Source organism: Dipodomys ordii, unplaced genomic scaffold (genome assembly GCF_000151885.1).
Source record: "Dipodomys ordii isolate 6190 unplaced genomic scaffold, Dord_2.0 Scaffold119, whole genome shotgun sequence".
NCBI lineage: Eukaryota > Metazoa > Chordata > Mammalia > Rodentia > Heteromyidae > Dipodomys > Dipodomys ordii.
Window position 1 is genome coordinate 4704890 of NW_012267335.1, and position 22869 is coordinate 4727758.

General features: G+C 49.1%; 1 protein-coding gene across 3 annotated transcripts in view; it reads left to right on the forward strand.

Moving 5' to 3' along the window:
* Positions 1–22869, forward strand: part of Tbc1d9 (TBC1 domain family, member 9 (with GRAM domain)) — a 54009-nt gene that overhangs the window by 22940 nt on the left and 8200 nt on the right. For 2 of the 3 annotated variants that reach the window (XM_013029543.1, XM_013029542.1), the window contains 12 exons: positions 4172–4400; positions 5218–5479; positions 6675–6882; positions 8755–8961; positions 9799–9969; positions 11047–11197; positions 14372–14586; positions 16471–16588; positions 16777–17062; positions 17294–17423; positions 21232–21330; positions 21580–21648. In XM_013029543.1, the coding sequence (XP_012884997.1) occupies positions 4172–4400; positions 5218–5479; positions 6675–6882; positions 8755–8961; positions 9799–9969; positions 11047–11197; positions 14372–14586; positions 16471–16588; positions 16777–17062; positions 17294–17423; positions 21232–21330; positions 21580–21648 (2145 nt within the window). The remainder of the gene's footprint in view (positions 1–4171; positions 4401–5217; positions 5480–6674; positions 6883–8754; positions 8962–9798; positions 9970–11046; positions 11198–14371; positions 14587–16470; positions 16589–16776; positions 17063–17293; positions 17424–21231; positions 21331–21579; positions 21649–22869) is intronic. The other variant, XM_013029544.1, reaches the window with a different exon arrangement.

The window sequence follows — 22869 nt, forward strand, 5'->3', positions numbered from 1 at the left end:
AGATTGTCAGGTAATTAGGGGGGACCAACAAGGTTATTTGTTTTGAGCTCTAATTAACTGTGCTACATTACAAATGTAATCATTCACTATTGAGGCAATCATCATTCAAATACCATACGTCTTTCTAGAGGTCTCTGTACATGGATTGTAGTAATCACCCCCGTATACATAAAATTTGTTACTTTGCTTTTTTTCTGCCTCAGCCAGCACTGTCTATACGAGTGTGTGATTTTAGTTGTGACTTCAGTAGCTGAGGATGACTCTGTAATTATCATTATTCTCTTCTACAAGTTGCCTAAGCCTCTCATGGAGCAGGGCTCAGGCACAAACAAAAGTAGTGATCACTTTTGTGCAAAATCACTTTTCCCACATTATATATCCCCTTTGGGATAGGTTATGTAATATATATATATATATATATATATATATATATATTAATAGGTTAAATAGTCAAAATATTTTAATGACCCTCCCTTTTGGGTTTTTTCCTTCGTAGTAATAGGATTTGAACTGAGGGCTTCACCATTAAGTGCTCTGCCACTTGAGCCACCCCTCCAGCCCTTTGGGTTTCTGCAGATTAGATCTTGTTCTTTTTGCCCAGGGAGGGCTTCCCTTTAGCTTGGATTACAAGCATAAGGTACCATGCCCAGCTTGATTCTTGAGATAGGGTCTCATGAACTTTTTCCTAGGCTGGACTTGAACCACTGTGCGTTTCATCTCTTCCTCCAGTTTAGCTGCTGTTGGACAGCAGGCAGCCCTGTGCCCCCACCAAGAAGACAACAAACAGCTAATGGGCTCTCGTGGATTTTGTGGGTGCGTCAGAATCCCTGTGTGGTTATACATGGCATTCTTTCAGGTTCTCGATATTCAGAGGGCTTCAGAATTTAATGGCATACTATTTCACTTTTCTGTCTTGGACTGGTGATGAAGCTGAACATATTTTCATGTTGTCCGAGTTAATTTTCCTCTTTATAAGTTGCCAGTCCACCTCCTGGTGGGTATTTAAGTGACTGTTATCCGCCTACTTATTTGGATTGCGTTACTTCCTCCATGGCTGAGGAGCACCGTTGCCTGTAGAGTCTGAGTCCTGCAGAACCTTTGGAGCTCCGAGCACGGTGACATTCTGCCCTTTGTTGCATCAGCCTGTCTCCTGGCTGAGAATTACAGAAGCTAATAAGATTTGGCGTTCTGGACCTGAACTTTTCCTACAGGTGGGAAAGTTGGCAGTGGAGGCTTTTAATCAGCCTTAAGCTGAAACTAGACGGCCTGTGGATGGTTGAATCTGAGGCCTGGAGCCGGGGTGGTGGCCCAGGCCTGTAAACCCAACTGCCCTGGAATGGAGAGATCGGGAGGATTGTGGTTCCAGGCCAAGTCAGACAAAAAGGGTTCACAGAACCTCGGCTAGACAGAAAAACTGGGTGTGGCGGCACACACCCTTTATCCCAGTGATGTAGGAAGCATCAGCAGGAGGCCCATGGCCCAAGCTAGAGAGAAAAGCAAGACCTCAAAAGTAATCAGAACAACGAGGGCTTGGAAGTGTCGATTAAGCAGCTGAGTGCCTGCTGAGCAAGCCCAGAACATAGACTCCAGTCTCACTAGAAGAAAAAACAAACAACCAAGCTCCATATTGCTTCAATATTTCACTGCACTCAGGGCCTGGGCTGGCTCTGCCACTGTTCCCACGCTCCTTGTCCGTGAGCCCAGGTGGTTTTATAACAGCTGGTGTCCATCCATATCCTCCTCATGCTTAAGATCACTTTCTTTTATCCTTTAAATGAGCATTCTGGAAATGTGGTATTTAGCAGGTTGTTTGACAAAAGAGTGTAGACTTCAATGTTTTTCCACTAAAATCCAAGGTGGGGCATCATTGAGTCGTTACACATTATTCTTCACCTTCTCTCTACTTTGGCTCCCGGTAAGAACTCTGCTACTGCCGTGGGGATGGAGGTTCAGTATCGGCCCTGGGCAGGGGCTTCTTCAGAGTTTGCTGGCCACTAAGACATGGGGGCCCCCTGCTTACCAAATATTAGTGGGCTTTCATCATGTTCCTCTGTGTATTCCTATTTGTATATGTGTGTGTGGGTGTGCGTATGTGTGTGTGAGTGAGTTGGTAGGGGTGTGTGTGTGCATTTGTCTTCCTCTAGCAGTTCTGAGATGCTGCATAGCCTGTGGGTATCTTTGAGATAGATACCACTGAGACAGTAGTTTTCGATCCTTGATCCTTCAGACCCGACTCGTCTGGGCCTCCTGCAGGGTGGGTCCGAGGCCCTGGTATTTCCCGGGCTTGTTTGGTCTGTGACATCACTCCACCACAGCGCCGCTCCTCCTGAGCACGGCCCAGGCCCCGCGCTGGTCGCCTGGCCCCGCGGCCTTCCAGCCCCTCCATGGTGAGGTGTTGGAAATCACCAGATGACAGCGGTCTCATCTCAGGTCTCCCAGGGCAGGGCCCCCCTGTCTCTCAGGATAGCTGCACTGCCATCCTTTGCCATGAAGACCAGGAGTCAACAACTTGCCACTGAACTCCCTGAGAACTGCCAAGCCTGTTAACAGTTGGTTTTTAATGGAAATCCCCAACTCTGAATCACATGACGCCAGCTGAAACGCAGGCCTTTAGATGCACAGCGAATTTCCCTCTAAGAATGCTTGTTAGGTGCTAGATACTGAAACATATTCAAGACACTAGCATGAGCCAGGCACCCGTGGCTCATGTCTGTAATCCCAGCTACTCTGGAGGCTGAGACCTGAGAACCTCCATTTGAAGTCAGCCTGTGCAGACAGATCTGAAGAGACTCACATCTCCAGTTAGCCAGCAAAAAAGCCAGAAGCAGAGACGTGACTCGAGGGGGTAGAGCATGAGAAAAAAAATCCAAGTGAGGAGTAAGAAGAGTTCAAGCCCCAGTACTGAGACACGTGTGCACACATGCGCGTGCACACGCATGCGCACACACACGCACGCACACACACACACACACACACACACACAGTCCTATTTTCTGGAATTTGCTTGAGGGTAGAAGGCCATATAAACAACATTTTCCACCAGCACAGAAATAAGAGCGTGGAAGTACAGATGCTCATTGAGGCTGCTGATTGTCGCAGGCAGAGGCTGATGTGGTTCCGTGGAGAGGAGGCATGCGCTCCTTTGACCCTGCTCGTCTGTGGGAGCTGAGTGGGAATGCTGTCCTCAGATCTCTGCTGTAGAAAGGGGCTGTACAGGGTCCGAGAGTGGAAAGAATCTTGACAGGAGGCCAAGCAGGAAGTGGCTGCCATGATTGATGGGCTGTGCAGAGGCCTGAGTGTCCGGCTAGGAGAGTAGCTTGAAGGCTGGTTGTGTGAACAGAGCAACTCCACTGGGCCCTTAGAGCTGGTGTTCATATTTTTATGTTTTAAGTAGCAAATAATCGTGATGGGGGTTAGAGCAGACTGATTCTGCCACTCCTCATTTTCCCAACTGCTGGCAGTGACACAGGAAGGTGTGGCAGGGAGAGAAAATTCATCAAATAGTCTCAGGACATAATGCGGAGAATCAGCGAAAAGGAGCATGGTTAGGAGAAGGTTCACAAGGAGGTGTGAATTAGCTCAACCAGACTTTGGGGCTTAGTATTCAGACAGAAAAGATTCTCCGTCTAGATATTAAGCCTCCAAAGTGGCAGGATCACAGGCAAAAGGTAGGAAAGTTCAGAAATGACAGGCTCAGAGGGAGTCTCACCCAGGCCATGGTCCTCTGTAGTGCAAAGGTGACAGAGTTGGTTGGATCCAAAATATTCATGATCTAGAATCTTGGACTGGTAGAAGTAAGAATCCACATGGATTTTTTTTTTTTTTTTGTCGGTTGTGGGGCTTGAACTCTGGGCCTGGGTGCTGTCCCTCAGCGCCTCAGCTCAAAGCAAGCACTCTACCATTTGAGCCACAGCACCACTTCCTGTTTTCTGGTGGTCAATTGGAGATAAGAGTTTCACAGATTTTCCTTGCCCCAGGCTGGCTTTGAACTGAGATCTTCAGATCTCAGCCTCCTGAGTAGCTAGGATTACAGGTGTGAGCCACCCATGCCTGTCTGAATTCATCATGTCATCTACAAATTTCTGACCTTAGAGATGATTGCTTTCTTTCCAAGATGCACAGCTCGGATCCCGTTAACACAGTTGTGTGATCGCATTTTATCCCTGACTAGGGCATCATAGCAGAATACAACAAAATCAATGATGTGAAGGAAGACGATGACACGGAGAAGTTTAAGGAAGCCATCGTGAAATTCCACCGGCTGTTTGGGATGCCTGAAGAAGAGAAACTTGTCAACTATTACTCTTGCAGCTACTGGAAGGGGAAGGTCCCCCGGCAGGGCTGGATGTACCTCAGCATTAACCACCTGTGCTTCTATTCTTTCCTGATGGGAAGGGAAGGTAAGCCACCCAGAATTGCCAGGAGAGGCTCTGTGAAGGCTGCCTCGGCCTTCCCAGAATTGCCAGGAGAGGCTCTGTGAAGGCTGCCTCGGCCTTCCCTGAATTGCCAAGAGAGGCTCTGTGAAGGCTGCCTCGGCCTTCCCTGAATTGCCAGGAGAGGCTCTTTGAAGGCTGCCTCGGCCTTCCCAGAATTGCCAGGAGAGGCTCTGTGAAGGCTGCCTCGGCCTTCCCTGGATCCCTAAACCAGATCAAAACAATCAACCATGCATGGTAGGTATAACTGAGTCCCTGCTACTGTTTAACCAGTGCATTTCGTCCAGCATTTGTAAAGAAAATGATCACTAGGGAAGATTATTCAGATTCAGCTTACCCGATGGTAAAGTAAGCCTATTATCCTCACTACTCAGGAGGCTGAGACCTGAGGATTGTGGTTGAAGCCAGTCAAACCAGACAAGTCTGTTGAGACACTGATCTCTAGTTAACCACCAAAAAGCTGGAAGTAGAGGTGTGACTCAAGTGGTAGAGTGCCAGCAAAAAAGTTGAGTGAGAGCATAAGACCCTGAGTTTAAGCCTCTAGTATCTAAACAAAAGGAAAAAGAGAAAAGACTTACTGAAGGTTTAATTGACTTAGTAGCTGTGTAGCCATGTAGTCATTCTGATCACAGAATACGCATTTCAGTTTTGTCTCTCAAAACCAATGAAGGGCTGAGGTCAGACACATGAGGAGTTGGCTGGGACTGGGGGCTTGGGTGGTGAGATGGTAGGATCTAAAAGGTCTCTGGGAGCCAGGTGCTCACCAGCCTCTCCCTGTGCTCAGCCAAGCTGGTGGTCCGGTGGGTGGACATCACACAGCTGGAGAAGAATGCCACACTGCTTCTGCCCGATGTGATCAAGGTGAGCACCCGGTCCAGCGAGCACTTCTTCTCCGTGTTCCTCAACATCAACGAGACGTTCAAGCTCATGGAGCAGCTTGCCAACATAGCCATGAGGCAGCTCCTAGACAACGAGGGCTTTGAGCAGGACCGCTCCCTGCCCAAGCTGAAGAAGAAGTCTCCCAAGAAGGTGTCTGCACTAAAACGGTGAGTGTCAGAGACGTGGCGTCCTACACACCTTCCACGAGCAGGGCACCACCCACGCGAGCATTCCCACTAAGCTTATCTGAACAGCCTCCAGCTTTCCTGGGTACAGATAGAAGGTTGATATCATAAGAAAAGGTGTCATCTTAAAACGACGTGTTGTGGAGCCTGCAACGTGTGGTTGCGGGCTGGTGAGGATGGTGATGGGTTCATAAGTAGTGAGGAGGGGAGCGTACGATCCCCCTTTCTCTGCGCTGTGAAGCCGGGACTAGCCCTCATGTGGCTGGGCTGTGTGAAGCCTGTGAGAAGAGGTGTGAATGGGAAAAAAAAAGAAGAGTCCCAGGAAAAGCACTGAAGTCCGCAGAAGACCTAGACGCTACTGGAAAGCAGAGTCGTCTAAGCGGTGGACTGCTCCAGGTCTCTTCACGCACTTTGTCATCTATTTAGGGTGGAGGTGATACCTGACAGGCTGGCGTGGCTGCTGCCTGCTCACTCGGTCCCTGAGCGGCTCTGGACAGGCAATAACCTCTTTAGAACTGATTGCGTACGTAGGAAGATAATGCGTTGCCTTGTTCCCAGTCTAGTCTTCTCAAGATGCTCTGTATGTACATCTTGTCTCATTGTCTTTGCTTTGAGGAAGAGCCTCTCTACTCACCCAGGTTAGCCTTGAACTCGTGATCCTCCTGGCTCAGCCTCCTGGGTGCTAGAATTACAGGTGGAGTACTGGCACCTGGCTTGGGAATGTTTTATTGAGACTCGTGGGGCTTGAATTCAGGGCCTGGGTGCTGTCCCTGAGCTCCTTTTGTGCTCAAGGCTAGCGCTCTCCCACTTGAGCCACAGCGCCACTTCCAGTTTTCTGATGGTTCATTGGAGATAAGAGTTTCACAGACTTTCCTGTGTGGGCCGGCTTTGACCACAATCCTCAGATCTCAGCCTCCTGAGGATTACAGGCGTGAGCCACCAGTGCCCGGCTTTGGGAATGTGTTTTAACCAGAAATGTCTTGAATCATACATGTTGCAGATATTAATTGGAAAATAGCTACACAACAGACATAAATATATTAAAATCATCTCACTGTGCTTTCAGATTTTTAGGTTGGCGTTAACACCAGTGTAAATTAAGCAGGGGAGAAAGAGGAGACTAGAAAGATGGAGAAGGGTATGGTGGGCTGGGTAGATCATAAGCACTGCCTTCCAGAGATCTGGATGCCCGGGCCAAGAGTGAGCGGTACCGTGCCCTGTTCCGGCTGCCCAAAGATGAGAAGTTAGACGGCCACACTGACTGCACCCTCTGGACGCCGTTTAACAAAATGCACATTCTGGGCCAGATGTTCGTCTCCACAAACTACATCTGCTTCACCAGCAAGGAGGAGAACCTGTGCAGCCTCATCATCCCGCTCCGAGAGGTGAGTCCCGGAGCCCCATGGACGGTAGCGGGGTTCCAGTCATAATAGTTGTCTTTGTGGATCAGGAGTGTGGGTTTTTGTCGGGGGGGAGGGGGTTGTTGTTGGTTTAGTTTGGTTTGGTTTCTTTGTGCCAGTCCTGAGACTTGAACTCAGGGTCTGAGCACTCGGTGCGGTCCTTGAGCTGTTTTTTGCTCAAGGCTGGTACTCTACTACTTTCCGCTACAACTACACTTCTGGTTTTCTGGTGGCTAATTGGAGATAAGATTCTCACACACTTTCCTGCCCACGTTGGTTTTGAACCGTGATCCTCAGATCTCAGCCTCCCAAGTAGTTAAGATGACCTGGGCCTGGACTGGGCATGTTTTTAACCCAGAAATGAACTGATTCCTCAGTAAACCCTTGCAGCCCTTTTGTTTGTCCTCACAGCTATGACTGTAGACTTGGAGCATCTCCTCTTCGTCTTATCAGTGTTAGGACTCAGAAGTTATGAGGCGTGAGGTCAGGGCTGAGTGCTTTGGAGAGAGAACTGTGTGTCCCAGCACCTAAGAGGAAAGGGCATGACAAGCCACTCAGGAAGAACCTTCTGGCCCTGCTGCCCGCCGCCTCTGCGTCTGCTTCAGTAAGCCCTCGGGGATGGAGAGGTAGATGGTTCCCAGTCTCAGTCTGCTCGCTGTGTTCTCCTGGTAGGGCTGAGACCATTCCGTCATCTTTCAGGATCAATGGGAAGAAGGCCAATATGTAGCAGTCTTCAGAACTGAGCATGTTAAACTGGGTGCTGGTGGTTCATGCCTGTACTCCCAGCCAGTCAAGAGGCCGAGGTCTGAAGATCATAGTTCAGGGCCAGCCTGGCAGGAAGAAAAATCTATAAGACTCCAACTCTAATTAACCAATAAAAATAACTGGGCTGGAAGTGTGGCTTAAATGGTAGCGTGCCAGCTCTGAGCGACAACCAAGCCGAGAGTGGGAGGTTCTGCGAAATGCTTGCTTTGAGAAAGCAAGAAAATAGTTTTAGTGCATTGGTCCTTGCTGCTTCCGTTGATGAAAGTCCTATTTATAAACCATCTGTATCTGTCTTCAGTTCAGAGCAGATGCTACTTTTCTTCTTTACTCCCACTGCAATGGACTTCATTCGGTGTGTGTGTGCGCGCACGCACACACACACACACACACACACACAGAGCTAGTGCAGATAGGGTTGCAGGCTCACATCATGTCTGCAGGAAAACGGACCCTTGAAAACTCTGGATGGAAAATCCCTGGAGTCTAAGTGAGACCCTGGACAGATTGGTGGGATTTTGAAAGCCATGCTAACATTAAGCTTAGTTAAAGGAACCAGCGTCGTGAATCATTTTTCTATTTCTGGGTGAGATAGCAGCTCAGAGTCTTCTCTTCTATGGCTCCATGAAACATTAACGAAAAGCAAAGAACTCGTATGGCGGTTTTCAGGTCTGGGCACTATCGACATTTGGGGCTGGGGTTGTTGGCTGGGGACTGTCCGGCGCCCTCTAGGACAGCTAGCCTCCTGGCTTCAGCTACTTCATGGTTGTCACCTTGACTGTTATAGTGACAGCCCCAAACACATGCAGACGTTACAGAATTTCTCCAGGACTGAAACTGGGGACAGAGCCACCCCCAGCACAGAGCCACTGATTGAGAAAAAGACCAGAAGGTAATGATAGTTCCTGGCCCAAAGTCCAGCTCGATTTGTTGTAAGCTGTTTTATTTTATGGGAACAGAATCAAAGAGTCTCTGTCCAACAGAGTCAGATACAGGCTGTCCCCCCCAGAGGGACCAGAGCACCGAGTCCGTCCTCGGCGCTGCGCCTGGGCCCCCCCTTCCCGACCCGCACGCTCTGTCTCTCTCATGTCTCAGGTGACCATCGTGGAAAAGGCCGACAGCTCCAGTGTGCTCCCCAGCCCGCTGTCCATCAGCACCAGGAACAGGATGACCTTCCTCTTCGCCAACTTGAAAGACAGAGACTTCCTGGTGCAGAGGATCTCAGATTTCCTGCAGCAGACCACGTCCAGGATATACTTGGACAGAGAGTTTGTGGGAAGCTACTACAGTTCCGACGACGAGGTATGCGGAAGGCAGTGGCGACGGTGTCTTAGTCTCTTCCCGAGAGAGTTCCTTTCCCTTTGTCCTTTGATTTGATTGTGAAGCTTTGCAGCTGAGTGAGCATAAACCATTCCCCTGAGGCCCGGAGAGCCGGATCTCAACACAATCTCATTTAAATTTCAATGAGTTTGTATTTGAAATGATAGAGTGAGGGGAACCTTTGGGATCATCTGGTCTAAGCCTCTGTCTTACAGTTGAAGATATCATTAAATGACTTGTCCTGACCATATAGCAGATGACTCTGGTCTCTAGAGTGCCGTTGGCAGCGTCTCTCTAATTTCAAATCCAGCGCTGCGATGTTGAGTTTTCAATGATAAAATACATATTAGGTCCCTGTTAAGTCAAACCTGGAACCCGCATGCGGGACTCTGGGAGCACTGAGAAGGCGCACAGCTCACTGACACGACGTGGCGTACCTGGTCCATGTAGGCAAGCATTTTGAAGGCAGCAGAAACTAGAGAAGTTGGACGGTCCCAAGAGTTCCTGATTCAGCAGTGGCGTGCTTTGCATATACGCAAATCACAGAGACGAATAGCCAACCACTTTGTTGCAGAAATGCACCCACAGTAATCTACTTTGAATATTAAAATAATGTCACCTGGGCCCGTGGCCCACACCACTGCCGAATCATCTCTGACAATAGTCTCCAGCTCCTAACTAGCTGTGCTTCTCCTGGTCCTTCACATTGCCAGACCACGTGGGAGCGTGTGGCGTAGCTGTGGATGGCGCTTGGCCACCAGGGGTGGAGTTCTGTTGCCCAGACTCTTCTAAACAGCGGCCTCTCCTGTGTGCCCGCAGGTGTACTCTCGGCCCCGCAGCCTTGTATCCTCCAGCCCCCAGAGAAGCACCAGCTCCGACACAGACGGTGAGCGCCCTTTCAACCTAAATGGCAACAGCGTCCCTACAGCCACACAAACGCTGATGACCATGTACCGGCGCCGGTCTCCTGAGGAGTTCAACCCCAAGCTGGTGGGTTCTTCTTGATCTTCCCTGAGGTTTTCTATAGTAGCACAAAACCATGTGAGTGCAAATATTTGTTCATTTGTTTATTTATGTTACCTAACTGGGGCTTTTTCTGCTCAAGACTGGCACTTTACCATTTGAGCCATACCTCTCCTTCTGGATTTTTTTTGCTGGTTAAATGGAGATAAGAGCCTCATGGACTTTTCTGCCAAGGCTAACCATGGTCCTTAGATGTCAGCTCACGATTCTCAGCAATTAGCTTCCTGAGTAGTGAGAATTGTAAGTCCGAGTCTCCAGTGCCCAGCTTTGAGAATATTTAAATAGTAATAAATCCATGAATGGCTATAAAAGTGTTTCTGATGGAGATGTATTTCCTTAAAAAAAAAGGGAAGTGTTTCTGATGGAGATGTATTTCCTTAAAAAAAGGAAGTAATCTTATTTTGTTTGTTTATTTATTTATTTTGTTGGTCGTGGGGCTTGAACTCAGGGCTTGGGTACTCTCCCTGACCTATTTTGCACAAGGCTAGCACTCTACCACTTGGAGCCACAGTGCCACTTCTGGTTTTCTGGTGGTTCCTTAGAGATAAGAATCTCACAAACTGTGCAGCCCTGGCTGGATTTGAACTACAAGCCTCAGATCTCAGCTTCCTGAGTAGCTAGGATTACAGACGTGAGTCACCAGCGCCCGGCTTGGGGAAGTAATTTTTATCTAAGTAGATCATTGGGTTTTAGAATGACTTTATGGAAGGGGACAAGAGTTACAAAGGGGGTTTGGGTAACTTCTTGGTCTTTATTGAAGTTTTAACTAGTTGAGAAATCAATCCACAAGTAAGGACAGAATTTCTCAGCCCACATTTCAGAAGCATTATTTCACTCTTACCTGGGGCTGTGGACATAAACCACAAATTTGATTGGCCTTTGACTGTCTGCTCTCCAGTAAGCATCATCGCATGACCCAGGCGATAAGCATGAGAAATCTGAACTCTGTTTGCATGAGTTCTGTCCGGAGCCCTGTTCTCCCTTCCCCAGGGAGGTGGTCCTGGCCTTCTGTCCGCATTGCTTGTGTTTCACTGTGTCTTGCAGGCCAGAGAGTTTCTGAAAGAACAGGCCTGGAAGATTCACTTTGCAGAGTATGGACAGGGGGTCTGCATGTACCGCACAGAGAAAACACGGGGGCTGGTGCTGAAGGGCATCCCAGAGAGTATGCGCGGGGAGCTGTGGCTGCTGCTGTCAGGTATGCGGTCGGCTTCCTTCACTCCACACACTCAGAGCAAAGGTCAGCGGGTCCCAAGCTCTGCAGACAGAGCCTCAGTAAGAGAGTGCGTGCGTGCAGTGAGTTATCATCAGGGGAGTTTATTGCTGACCTCACTGAGTGCCCATTGCCAGTCTTCATTGGACGGGGGAGATGTGAGGAAATGGAGGTACAGGAGGTACAGAACCTTGTCCTTGATGGTTGCTTTTTGGTCTGAGGTCTCTGGTCCACCCCAGAGTGGTGTAGATGCCGTTACCCCGTGAACATTTGGACAGTAGTTCCTCCTGACCTTAGTGGATCCATTCCTACACCTCAGATGAAGTGCCTGAAACCACGGATAATACTGAACCCTGTATATTCCAGTATTCCAATGCTAATATTGGGTCTTGAACTCAAGGCCTAGGCACTGTCCTTTAGCTTTTTCACTCAAGGCTAGAGCTCTACTACTTGGTCTTATAGACTTTCCTTCCCAGGGCTGGCTTCAAACTATGAGCCACAGATCTCAGCCTAATGAGTAGCTAGGATTATAGGCATGAGCTACTGGTACCTGGCAGGTTTTTCTTAAACATACATAAATACTACAATAGAGTTTATAAATTAGACATCCTAAGAGGCTAACAAACAATAACTCATAGTAAAACACTACTAGCAACATACTGTAATCGTTATTTAAAATGTCTGAATTATTTATTTCTGGAATTTTCCATCATAGCATTTCAGTCCTGTAGTCTATTCCACCACTTCTGGCCATTCCAAAACATCTAGTGTATCACAAGGGTCTTTTATCCTCTAAAGCACAGCTTCCCTCTGGACATTGCCAGCGTGGCTTTAACATATAAATCACCTGAACACCCTGCTTGGAGGTCTGAAATTTAAACATTTTAAATAAGCTTAAGTGAATAATAGTCCAACACAGGAATCATTCTTAAATCCCTTTACTTAAAAATGATATTAATGATGAAAAATAGTTACCAGGCTTATCGGGAAGCCTTAAACAAAACCTTGGCAGCTCTTTTCTAAAAGTATATATAAATGGTAAAGTTGACAGTAATGAGATTACATCTCATTATGTTGGGGGGGGGTAAATCTGAAAAAATAATGGTTTTTACCTATTTCATGGAGACCTGATTTAATTTCTCTTCATTTACTCATCCTGTTTTTCATTTTCCCAAGTCAACCAGCCAAGTCTCCTCATTTAGAAGCCCAAATCTGAGTCAAATTATCTGTAATTACAAATCAAGCCCAGGCAGATCATTAGTCTACAAAGTCTTCCCTTGTCTTCCTTTGATGAGCCGGTCACCTTGTCAACCAGATTCTCATCACCGGCAGTAAATGCAAAAGTTCATTCCGTCCTCCTGACTCAAAGGAGAAGTTATTCATGGTTACAGGCAGGATGAGAGACCGGGACGCAGAGGCTCGCCACCGCCCGGCTGCCAGGGCTGGCACACGCACGGGTAGCCAGTGCACCTTTCCCAGCGGGGGCCCATGCACCATCCGAAGCCCACCCTGCCTGAGCCCCATTTCCATTCACTCAGCAGTGGGGTTCACACCAAAAGCAGCTTGTCCATCAGAAGAGCCTTGGTCCTGGTCTACAGCCTGGACTCAGTGTACCCTCGGAGGTAAAGGTTGACAGGCCCCTGAGAGACACCAGCCAAAGCCAACGGTCTGGTGCTGACTGCCAGGCAAGGACTGGTCAGGCTGGTTCTCCATCAACGCTGGGGACAAGCGCGGGCTGGCCCCGTGGGCGGGGCATCTGGCTTTCCAGAGGATGGAGTGCCCACCCTGCCATTCTGCACGACACTCACCTTTGTTTATTCTTTTGTATAAAAGCTGTATTCAAAATAGCTCACAGTTCACCAAAGTGTTGATTCACAGAACGATGCAGTGACCAACACAATTAACTTTTGTAAATGTTGATCATCCTTGTAAAGGCGATGCGCAGAGGGTTCGGATGTTGTCCACCTTCACCCCTCCCCTCGCGCTCTCCCAGCTCCTCCCCCACCCCCACCCACAAGCTGTATCGTTCCCGTTCAGCCGTGAGGACCACTGCTGTGTTTGTTCACCCTTTGTCCCTCCATTTCTGTGTTCCCCCTTGCCCTCCCCAAGACAGATAAACAAGACAAAAAGAAAACAAAAACAACAATGAAGAAAAACACTTCAGTTTCGGCACAATTAAACTTTAAGACATTGTCGCCAGCCAGCACCACAGACAGTCATGTTTCTTACCGGTCATTCGCCCTTTCTCCGCCACACTCTCCCAACTGTTCAGCCACTTTCTCTGTAGATTTGTCTACATATCAGTGAAATCACACGATGCTAACTTCTTTCACTTAGAATGAGGTCTTCAAAGTTCACTCATGTTGTAGCACATCCATTCATTTTACTTATGTGTCATTTTATTTTGTGTCAGTCCTGGGGCTTGAACTCTGGGCCAGGCGCTCTTCTTGAGCTCCTTGCTCAAGGCTATCACTCTACCACTTTGAGCCACCATGTCCCTTGCGGTTTTCTGGTAGTCAATTGGAGATCAGAGTCTCACAGGGACTTTTCTGCCTGGGCTGGCTTCAAACCTCGATCCTCAGATCTCAGCCTCCTGAGTAGCTAGGATTACAGTCATGAGCCATCAGTGCCTGGCTACATCCATTCATTTTATAGCCAGCAATTACACCATTGTATGAATACTTTACGCTTTTGTTTATCCACTTACAAGTTGAACATTTAAGTTGTTTCTGCTTTTTGAGTACTAGGATTATCATACTGCCAGGAGCTTTCACATACACGGTTTGGGGTGAACACATATGTTCATTTCTATGGGGTGGAGTTTTTGGCTCTACCATATTTAACCTTTAGTAATACTTCCTGGCTGATTTTCGAAGCAGCTACACCACCAAAGAAGTAAGAGATATCATCCCTCTTCCCTTTTATTGGATTTATCCTGGCAGGTGTGAAGTAGCTTTGGATTTAATTTCCTCAAAGGCACTGATGTTTAGAATGTTTTCATGTGTTTCTGCACAGGAATATCTCCTCAGACCTCCGCTCACTGTTAGCTAGCTTTAGTCACTGAGTTGTAAGTTTGAACATATTTTAGACATACGGCCTCACCAAACCTGGCTGCCACTTTTTTCTCCGTTAATGTTGAATCTATTGTGTTCCTCTCAGGTGCCATTAATGAGAAGGCCACCCACCCTGGATACTATGAGGACCTTGTAGAAAAGTCCATGGGGAAATACAACCTTGCCACCGAGGAGATTGAGAGGGACTTACACCGCTCGCTTCCCGAGCACCCGGCCTTCCAGAATGAAATGGGGATAGCTGCTCTAAGGAGAGTCCTCACGGCGTACGCCTTCCGCAACCCCAACATAGGGTATTGTCAGGTAAGCCACACGCGGAGTTTACACGTGAAGAAAATGAGATCGGAGTCTATGTTGTTAGACGGCGGCATGGGCATTGTGGACTAGGCCTCTCCAGAGAGCCCTAGGATGTCCTTCGGTACCCTTGTGTGGCTTGCCATCATCTCTAGACCATGATGCCCCCTGAGAAGCAGCCTCTCCCTGGGTTGAGACTTCTATGCCGATGACAGAGCAGAGTGCAGCTCCCTTTCCAGACCTGTCATTGCCCGAGTACTGACTTAGGGCAGGGCTGGAGGCCACAGGCCCAGTACAGGGCCTTCCTCTGTGGACAGGGGCTGGCTTCCTATTCCTATTCTGTGTCCTTTTGAGCAGCGATGTCCTTGAGCACACAGCGTTTCTGTGCCAAGGTTACATTTTAATACACGTTAAAATAAATGTTTAACTCAGCCTGGCAAAGCAATGTCCCTCACAATACTACCGAAAATCAGTTCTTCTATTGGCAATTTGGAAAACTGCATGGCCTCAGACTCCGTATGATCAGAGAGACCTTCCTTGACCTTCCCACAAAAGCTGAAGGTCGCTTAAGTCCTACATACACACACACACATGTGTGCGCACACACAAAGACACATGCACACACATAATATACACATAACACATGCATGTCCACACATGCACACAAACACATGCACACACATAATACACATATAACACATGCACATCTATGCATGTGCATACACACATACACACAAACACATACGTACCTATAATACACATAACACACTGCATGTCCACACACACATGCACACATACACACAAACACATGCCCATCCATACACATGCACACATGTACAAGTATACACATTCACACACATGTGTGATGCACACATGTACACGCACTCTTCCCCATACCTTATTATCTATCTTTTTGATAGTATTCAATCTAAGCATGCCCCCAGATCAATTGATTAACCCTTGTGTCGTTTTGTTTTCTGTCTGGTGCCAGCATTAAGCCCCATGAGTTTGTTGCCTGCGTGTCCCCTGCCCCCTGCCGCCTAGTCCAGCCTATCACACGTGGAGCCTTGGAATACCTATCTTGACTGAATGCCTGAGGAACTTGACTGTGACCCTAATCACAAACTAGCATCAGCAGGCTCCTTCTTAATCGGAATTTTAATAATGATTTTTCTTAGAGAAGTATTAAGGCTTTTAAGAAAGATTCTGTGAGGCCAAGGGACCTGGCTTGGTCTTGTTTTCTTTTTCTTTTTGTAACTGATATTGCAGAAATCTGACGGGTCCATTGCTGCTTTCTAGAAGATCAGGACAAGTACAGAGCTCCTTCTAATAGAACAGAACTCATATTTATCTTTTGATCTTCCTTTTTTAATTAAGAGGACTCTTTAAGTAGTAGTTCTGAAGGTCTCGATAATATCTTTTAATAAAGTGAGGCTACTTTAGAATTTAAATCGCCATTACTTCCCCGGCTGCTGTTACGTGGAGGGCGCTCCTGGGCGGCCTCCAGCTCTGAAAGCGTCTTTGTTCTCTGCAGAGAGCCTGGAGCCCTGTGTACTTGGTTATGGAAGGCATTCCTGGAAGGTTGTAAAGGAAATAGTTACCTCCCTGAGTGAAGGATTAGGACCATGGAGAGATGTGGCACTCGGGCGGGAGCTTGGCCAAGCAGCCGTGGGGCAGGCTCTTTGAAGCCAGGGCTCTGCCTGTGCATGTTGAGGGCTGCGTGGGTGCCAAGGCCGTGTCGTGGCTGATGGCTCTAAAGGGTCATCAGCCAAACCAAACCCAGGGGAACAGACAGAGCCACGCGGCCCCGAAGGCACCAGCACAGACGAAAACCACAGAGTGACTTCCGAGGTTGCCACTGGCCTGAAGCTCAATTCTCCCTCGTTCCCCTAGGCCATGAACATCGTCACTTCCGTGCTGCTGCTTTATGCCAAAGAGGAGGAAGCGTTCTGGCTGCTGGTGGCCTTGTGTGAGCGCATGCTGCCCGATTACTACAACACCAGAGTCGTAGGTAGGCGGGGCGGTGACTGTCTTGGCAGGAAGATGGTTCTAGAACGGGAGCCTCCAGCCTCCACGGGGCCCCCAGAGGCTCAGAACAGTGAGCAGAGAGGAAGTAGATTGGAGACGGGGAGGCTCTGGGCCCGCCCTCGGGCCCGCGCGCGGCGGGGGCTGAGGCCGTGTGGTTGTGCGCGGCCGCAGGTGCGCTGGTGGACCAGGGCGTCTTCGAGGAGCTGGCGCGAGACTACGTCCCGCAGCTGTACGACTGCATGCAGGACCTGGGTGTCATCTCCACCATCTCCTTGTCCTGGTTCCTCACGCTCTTCCTCAGCGTGATGCCCTTCGAGAGCGCCGTGGTGGTGGTGGACTGCTTCTTCTACGAAGGCATCAAAGTGATCTTCCAGCTGGCCCTGGCGGTGTTGGACGCCAATGTGGACAAGCTGTTGGGTTGCAAGGATGATGGGGAGGCCATGACGGTGCTGGGAAGGTACGGTGCCCGGCCCGCCTGGCAGGACCCCCCCTGGCCTCCTCACCCACCCCTCCGGGGCGCCGGTCCCCGCGGACTCGATGGGAACCTCCGTCCTGAGGACTCAGGTTCACTGCTTTGTCCTCAGGAGTCGAGGGGATTTCATTCTAAAACGCAGCGTTTGCAGAATGACAGGGGGGAGCTCTGGTCCCCTCTCCAGTGATCCCCCCGGTTCGGTTCGTCTCCCCTCAGGTACTTGGACAGCGTGACCAACAAGGACAGCACGCTGCCGCCCATCCCACACCTCCACTCGCTGCTCAGCGACGACGTGGAGCCCTACCCCGCCGTGGACATCTTCAGACTCATCGGGACGTCCTACGAGGTGGGTCTGGCCCCCTGGCCGGGGGGGGTGGTGCTCCCTGAGGCTGCTGAGAGTTCAGCCGCTCCGCCCTTGCTAGCCCGCCCGCAGTCTAATGGTTGGGAGATTCAAGGCTCCAGCAGATGGAGACTCCTGCCTTTCCCCCTCCAAGATGGCGCCTTGAACACCTGCGTGTTGCCCTTGGGAGGAAGACCATGTCTTCACACAGCAGAAGAAAGACTCCACAAAGTCAGAGCCCTCTGGATCTAAATCCCTCCCCAGAGGCCCCACCTCCATACACTATTGCATTGGGGACTAAGTTGGGGAGGGGATAAAAATGCTCAAAGCATCGTTTTACCTGCTGCCTTTCACATTGTGAGAACTGGTCCCCACCAGCTCAGGCTTTCTGTCGGAGCTGTGCCCAACTCGAGGTGAGCAGAGGTCTCGTTTATGCCTGGGCTGGCCTCTAACTCTAATCCTCCCAATCTCAGCCTCCCCAGAGCTAGAGTCACAGTCATGAGTCACTGGCACCTGTTGCTTTCCTACTCCTTGATACTTAGCTCCGTAGACTTATAGAAATGACCCTGCGCTTGCTACCAAGCCCGTCACATTTTCTCCAGGTGTGTGGGGCTCTCAGACTGGAGATCCAGCAGAACTGTGGAGGCCATGAGAGTGAAGCAGTGGGCAGGGCAGAAAGTAGCTCTCGAGCTGAAAGAGCACCAGGCACTGGTGTCTCACATCTGTAATCCTAGCCAGTATCAAGGGGACTGAGATTTGAGGATAAAGTTCAAAGCCAGCCTGCACAGAAAAGCCCATGACATTCTTTTTTTTTAAATTGATCAATTATGGGGCTTGAACTCAGGGCCTAGGCACTGTCCCTGAACCTCTTTGTGCTCAAGGCTAGGGCTCTACCACTAGAGCCACAGCGCCACTTCTGATTTTTGAGTGCTTAATTGGAGTTAGGAGTCTCACGGGGACTTTTCTGCCAGGGCTAACTTCAAACCACCATCCTCAGATCTCAGCCTCCTGAGTAGCTAGGATTACAAGCATGAGCCACCAGCACCTGGCTAACCGGTGAGATTCTTATGTCTAATAAAACCACAAAAAGCTACAAGTACAGGTGTGGCTTCAGTTGGTAGAGCATCAGCCTTAAGTGAAAAAGCCAAATAAGGGCAAGAGGCCCTGAGCTCATGTCCCAGTACTGACCACACACACACACACACACGCACACACGCACACACGCATGCACGCGCTGCACACATACACAGCAACAGAGAGAGTCAGAAATGTGTGCCTTTAACTCATCATGGGGAAGGACTGGTGATTCCATTTTTAATTTTCATTGAGACACCCTGTTTAGTTCCTTTCCACTTAGGAGTCATGTAAATGATCTATAATCATTGTAGAAATTGTAGATAAATCTGAAAGACAAAATGAACTGTATCCTACAAATATTTCACAATATTTCCATCAATTATATATTACTTCTACAGGATACACTTTACAAAAAAAAGATCTTACTAAATACTGCTTTGTCACACACCATATATTTCTTTTTTTGGGGGGGAGGTCCAGTCGTGGGGCCTGAACTCTGGGCCTGGGCGCTGTCCCTCAGCTCTTCAGCTCAAGGCTAGCGCTCTACCACTTGAGCTACAGCACTACTTCCAGCTTTTTTCTTTTTGCTTGTGTGGTGCTGCGGTATCGAACCCAGGGCCTTAGGCATGCAAGGCAAGCGCTCTACCACTGAGCCACCTTCCCAGCTCCCAACCACCATGTAGTTCTTCTAAACCACACCACAAGAAATTCTCTAAGACACTAAGTATTTGAAAGGCATGACTTTAGGAAATGTTTTCGTAGCATGCTTTTTAATGAGTTAGCAAAGCCTGTTTAACTGGTACCATTTTTATTTGGCCATTTAAATTTGGTTCTTTCAAATTTCTATTACAGTATAGCTCCGGGATACCCTTGCACGCACATAGCGCAGCCCCATTGAAGAAGTGCACTTGATGCATGATCTCCAAGCTGGTGGTCCTCACTGTCCAGTTTCCAGAGATTAAGCAGCACAGGTCTGCTGAGCGTGTTGGCAGAGTTTGTAATCCCTGCCCCTGGGAGGTAGAAGTAGGAGAACTGGAAAATGGGCTGCGCTTCCCAAACCCCTCCGAACTACAAAGCAAGACTGGGTCTCAAAAGCCAGACACAAACGAACGAACAAGCAAACGAAAGTCAGCTTTGCCTCACTGCCTTCAACACTGCTCATTATCTCTATGCATGTTGAAAAACACTTGGATAGAACTCTTATCATAAATGGCCAATGATTTTATTTTCTTTCAGTAACAACAACAACAAAAACTGTAAGACTGCAGGCAGTAGTTAATGATATCTGTGGATTCTTTTCCTAAAGACATCTCTTGAAACTTTTTTTTTTTATTCTTGACACTGGCAGACCAGCCTGGGCTGGGGCTGGAGCTTCGCCCATCTGTCATGGGAGAGACTGGATGGAGGCCGGCTCTCCTCTGCTTCCTGTCCAAGCCCTCCATGGCAGGAGACACCAGCAAGGCCTTCCTCTGCCTTCGGGGAAGACAGCCTCTTGTCTGTAGCACTACTTTACCTGGTCTCATCTGGTCTTTGTGGTCTCCACCCTGCCTGCATCCTTAAAAAAGCCAAGTATTAAAAAAAAATGAATTCCCAGGCTCCATTTTAGACCAATTAAATCTGAATCTCTGGCAGGAAGCCCAGGTCTAAGGATTTTTTGCTTTTTTAATTTCCCCCTGAGATTGCAAATGTGCAGTGAGGTCGTGGTTCACTGCCCTCCGGGGGGACTGGTGGAACCCGAGGCCTTTGCAGCCTGGCCCAGGCCAAAGTGTGGCACCTGAGTGTTCAAAGGTGCACACCACCGTCTCCCTGTGCTCCAGGAGGGTGACCCCTGGGACTGGACGGGGGAGGAATTCTGGTCCATCCCAGACCTCCCAGGGCGATGGAGCTTGGTCTGGTACCATATGGAGAGATGAGGACCCCACTTCATAAAGCTCCGGGTTTCTTCTGTGTGTGCCTTGTCAGAGGAGCTTTGCACTTCTGTCAGAATTACACAGAAGTAGAACCACAAAGTGTCAGCCTTCAAATGTGACGTCTAGACTAGGAATCCCCCCTCCACACACATGCACACACACACACACACACACACACACACACACACACACACGCACACGCACAGAGGGCCTCTCGGATTTTGTCTTTGGCAAGAGGTGGTGGCCTTGGGTGTTTCTTTGTGGTCAAGGGACCTGTTCCTATGGGTGTTGTCTGACAAGGGTTGAGTAGGGAGAGGCTGGTAACTTTTTATTTTCCTGACAAGCTCTCCCATTTTTTCCTAGGGCTGGCCTTGGACTGTGATCCACCTATTTACACCTTCCATCTGTTCACCTTCACATCTGTCTGGCTTTTGGGTTGGGGGGGGCAGTTGGGCTGGAATGTTTCTTCTTTACCTCCTGTGTAGCTGGGATGACAAGTGAATCTCAGCCTCCTGAGCATGAGACACCAGCACCCAACTTACTATTCTTTGTCTCAAACAGCCTAATGTAACCCTCCTCCTGCCTGATGAACTATTGGCTGGAGGAAGCCATATTTGACTTTGAAATTCCACTCGGCCCCTGAGATACACGGTGACTTCGGATTATTTATTCTGTGAGACGAGGCGTGTGGTCATGTGACGTCCTTCCTCCTGTGCCAGGAACCTCTCGCCCCGATGGCGCCAGCCAGGCGGCGACCTCGCGCGGCGCTGGGTGCTTTCGCAGACTTGTCTTTTCCTCTCACCAAGTCCCAACCTTGCTCCTTCCAGAAATTCGGAACCATCCGGGCAGATTTGATCGAGCAGATGAGGTTCAAGCAACGGCTAAAAGTGATCCAGACCCTGGAGGACACCACCAAGCGCAACGTGGTGAGGAAAGTCCTTCCTCTGGTCAGCTCGGGGCTACGCGTGCCTCCCCCTCCCGCCCTGCTCGCCCACCGCCCTGCTCACCCACCGCCCTGCTCCAGCCCAGCGACTGGGAGACGGGGGCTCCCACCCTGCTTGCCCACCACCCCGCTCACCCACCGCCCTGCTCCAGCCCAGCGATGGGGAGACGGGGGCCCCCCGGATGCTGAGGCTCTGCAGGTTGTGCAGCTCATTGTGCTACTCCTTCTGTAGGTACGGACCATTGTGACAGAAACGTCCTTCACCATTGACGAGCTGGAGGAACTTTACACGCTCTTCAAGGTGCGCTTCAGAGTAAATCCACGCCTCCCCAAAGGAGTGGAGGTGTTGATTCATTAGCCAATGAGTTCTTGGTTTTTGTTTGAGGTTGTTCAGGGAGAGCAGGAATCCCTGCATGCGTAACTAGTAAGAGGTAGGAATGCAGAATTATAGTCCTTGGCCAGGCATGAGGGTGCATGTCTACAATCCCAGCCAGTCAGCAGGGGGAGACTGAGAGGATTGTGGTATAGGCCAGCATGCGCTACATTCCTGTAATCCCAGCTTCATTGAAGTTATGGGTAGCAGGGTTATGGTCAAAAGCAAGCCTCTGGGAAAAAAATGTGAGCCCTTATTTGAAAATAGAGAATAATAGAGCTAGAGGCCTGGCTCTGGAGATAGAAAGCCCACCTAGCAAGCTTGAGGCCCCACATTCAAACCTCAGTACCGAGAGGGAGAGACAGAGACAGAGAGAGAGGGAGAGGGAGAGAGCAGTACATAGCACAGAAAATAAGCAAATTCTTATCACTAAGTTGTCAATATTTTAGCTCTCTTTCTCTCTACATTGTAGCTATTTTCTTGGACTTAAGAAAAAAAGTGGCTATTACTTTGTAAAGCTCATTAGAACAATGGTTGACAAGTTTAAATTCTTCTAGAAATTCTTGGGACTGTGTGTGTGTGTGTGTGCGTGTGTGTGTGTGTGTGTGCGTGTGTGTGTGTGTGTGCGTGTGTGTGTGTGTGTGTGCGCGCGCGCGCGTGTGTGTGCCAGTACCGAAGCTTTGAACTCAGGCCTGGCTGCTCTCCTTTAGCCTTTCCACTCAAGGCTTGCACCCTACCCCTTGAGCCACATCTCCCCCTTCTGACTTTTTTTTCTGGTTAATTAGAGATAAGAGTCTCATCGACTTTTCTGTCAGAAAAGTCAGGCTGGCTTTGAGCTGTGATCCTCAGACCTCAGCCTCCTGAGTAGCCAGAGTTGCAGGTGTGAGCCACTGGTACCTGGCTTCTTGTAACTTTTAATTTCCTATAACAAGCTGTAAAGGACCCTTAAGATGATGCCAGATGTCAGAGGCTCATGCCTGTAACCCTACCTGCTCAGGATCTGAGGATCACAGTTCAAAGCTACCCCAGGAAGCCAAGTCCATGAGAATCTTTTATCTTCAATAAACTACTCCCCCCAAAAAAGCCAGAAGTGGAGCTGTAACTAAGTGGAGCTGTAACTAGAGCACTGTCCTTGAGCAAAAAGAAGCT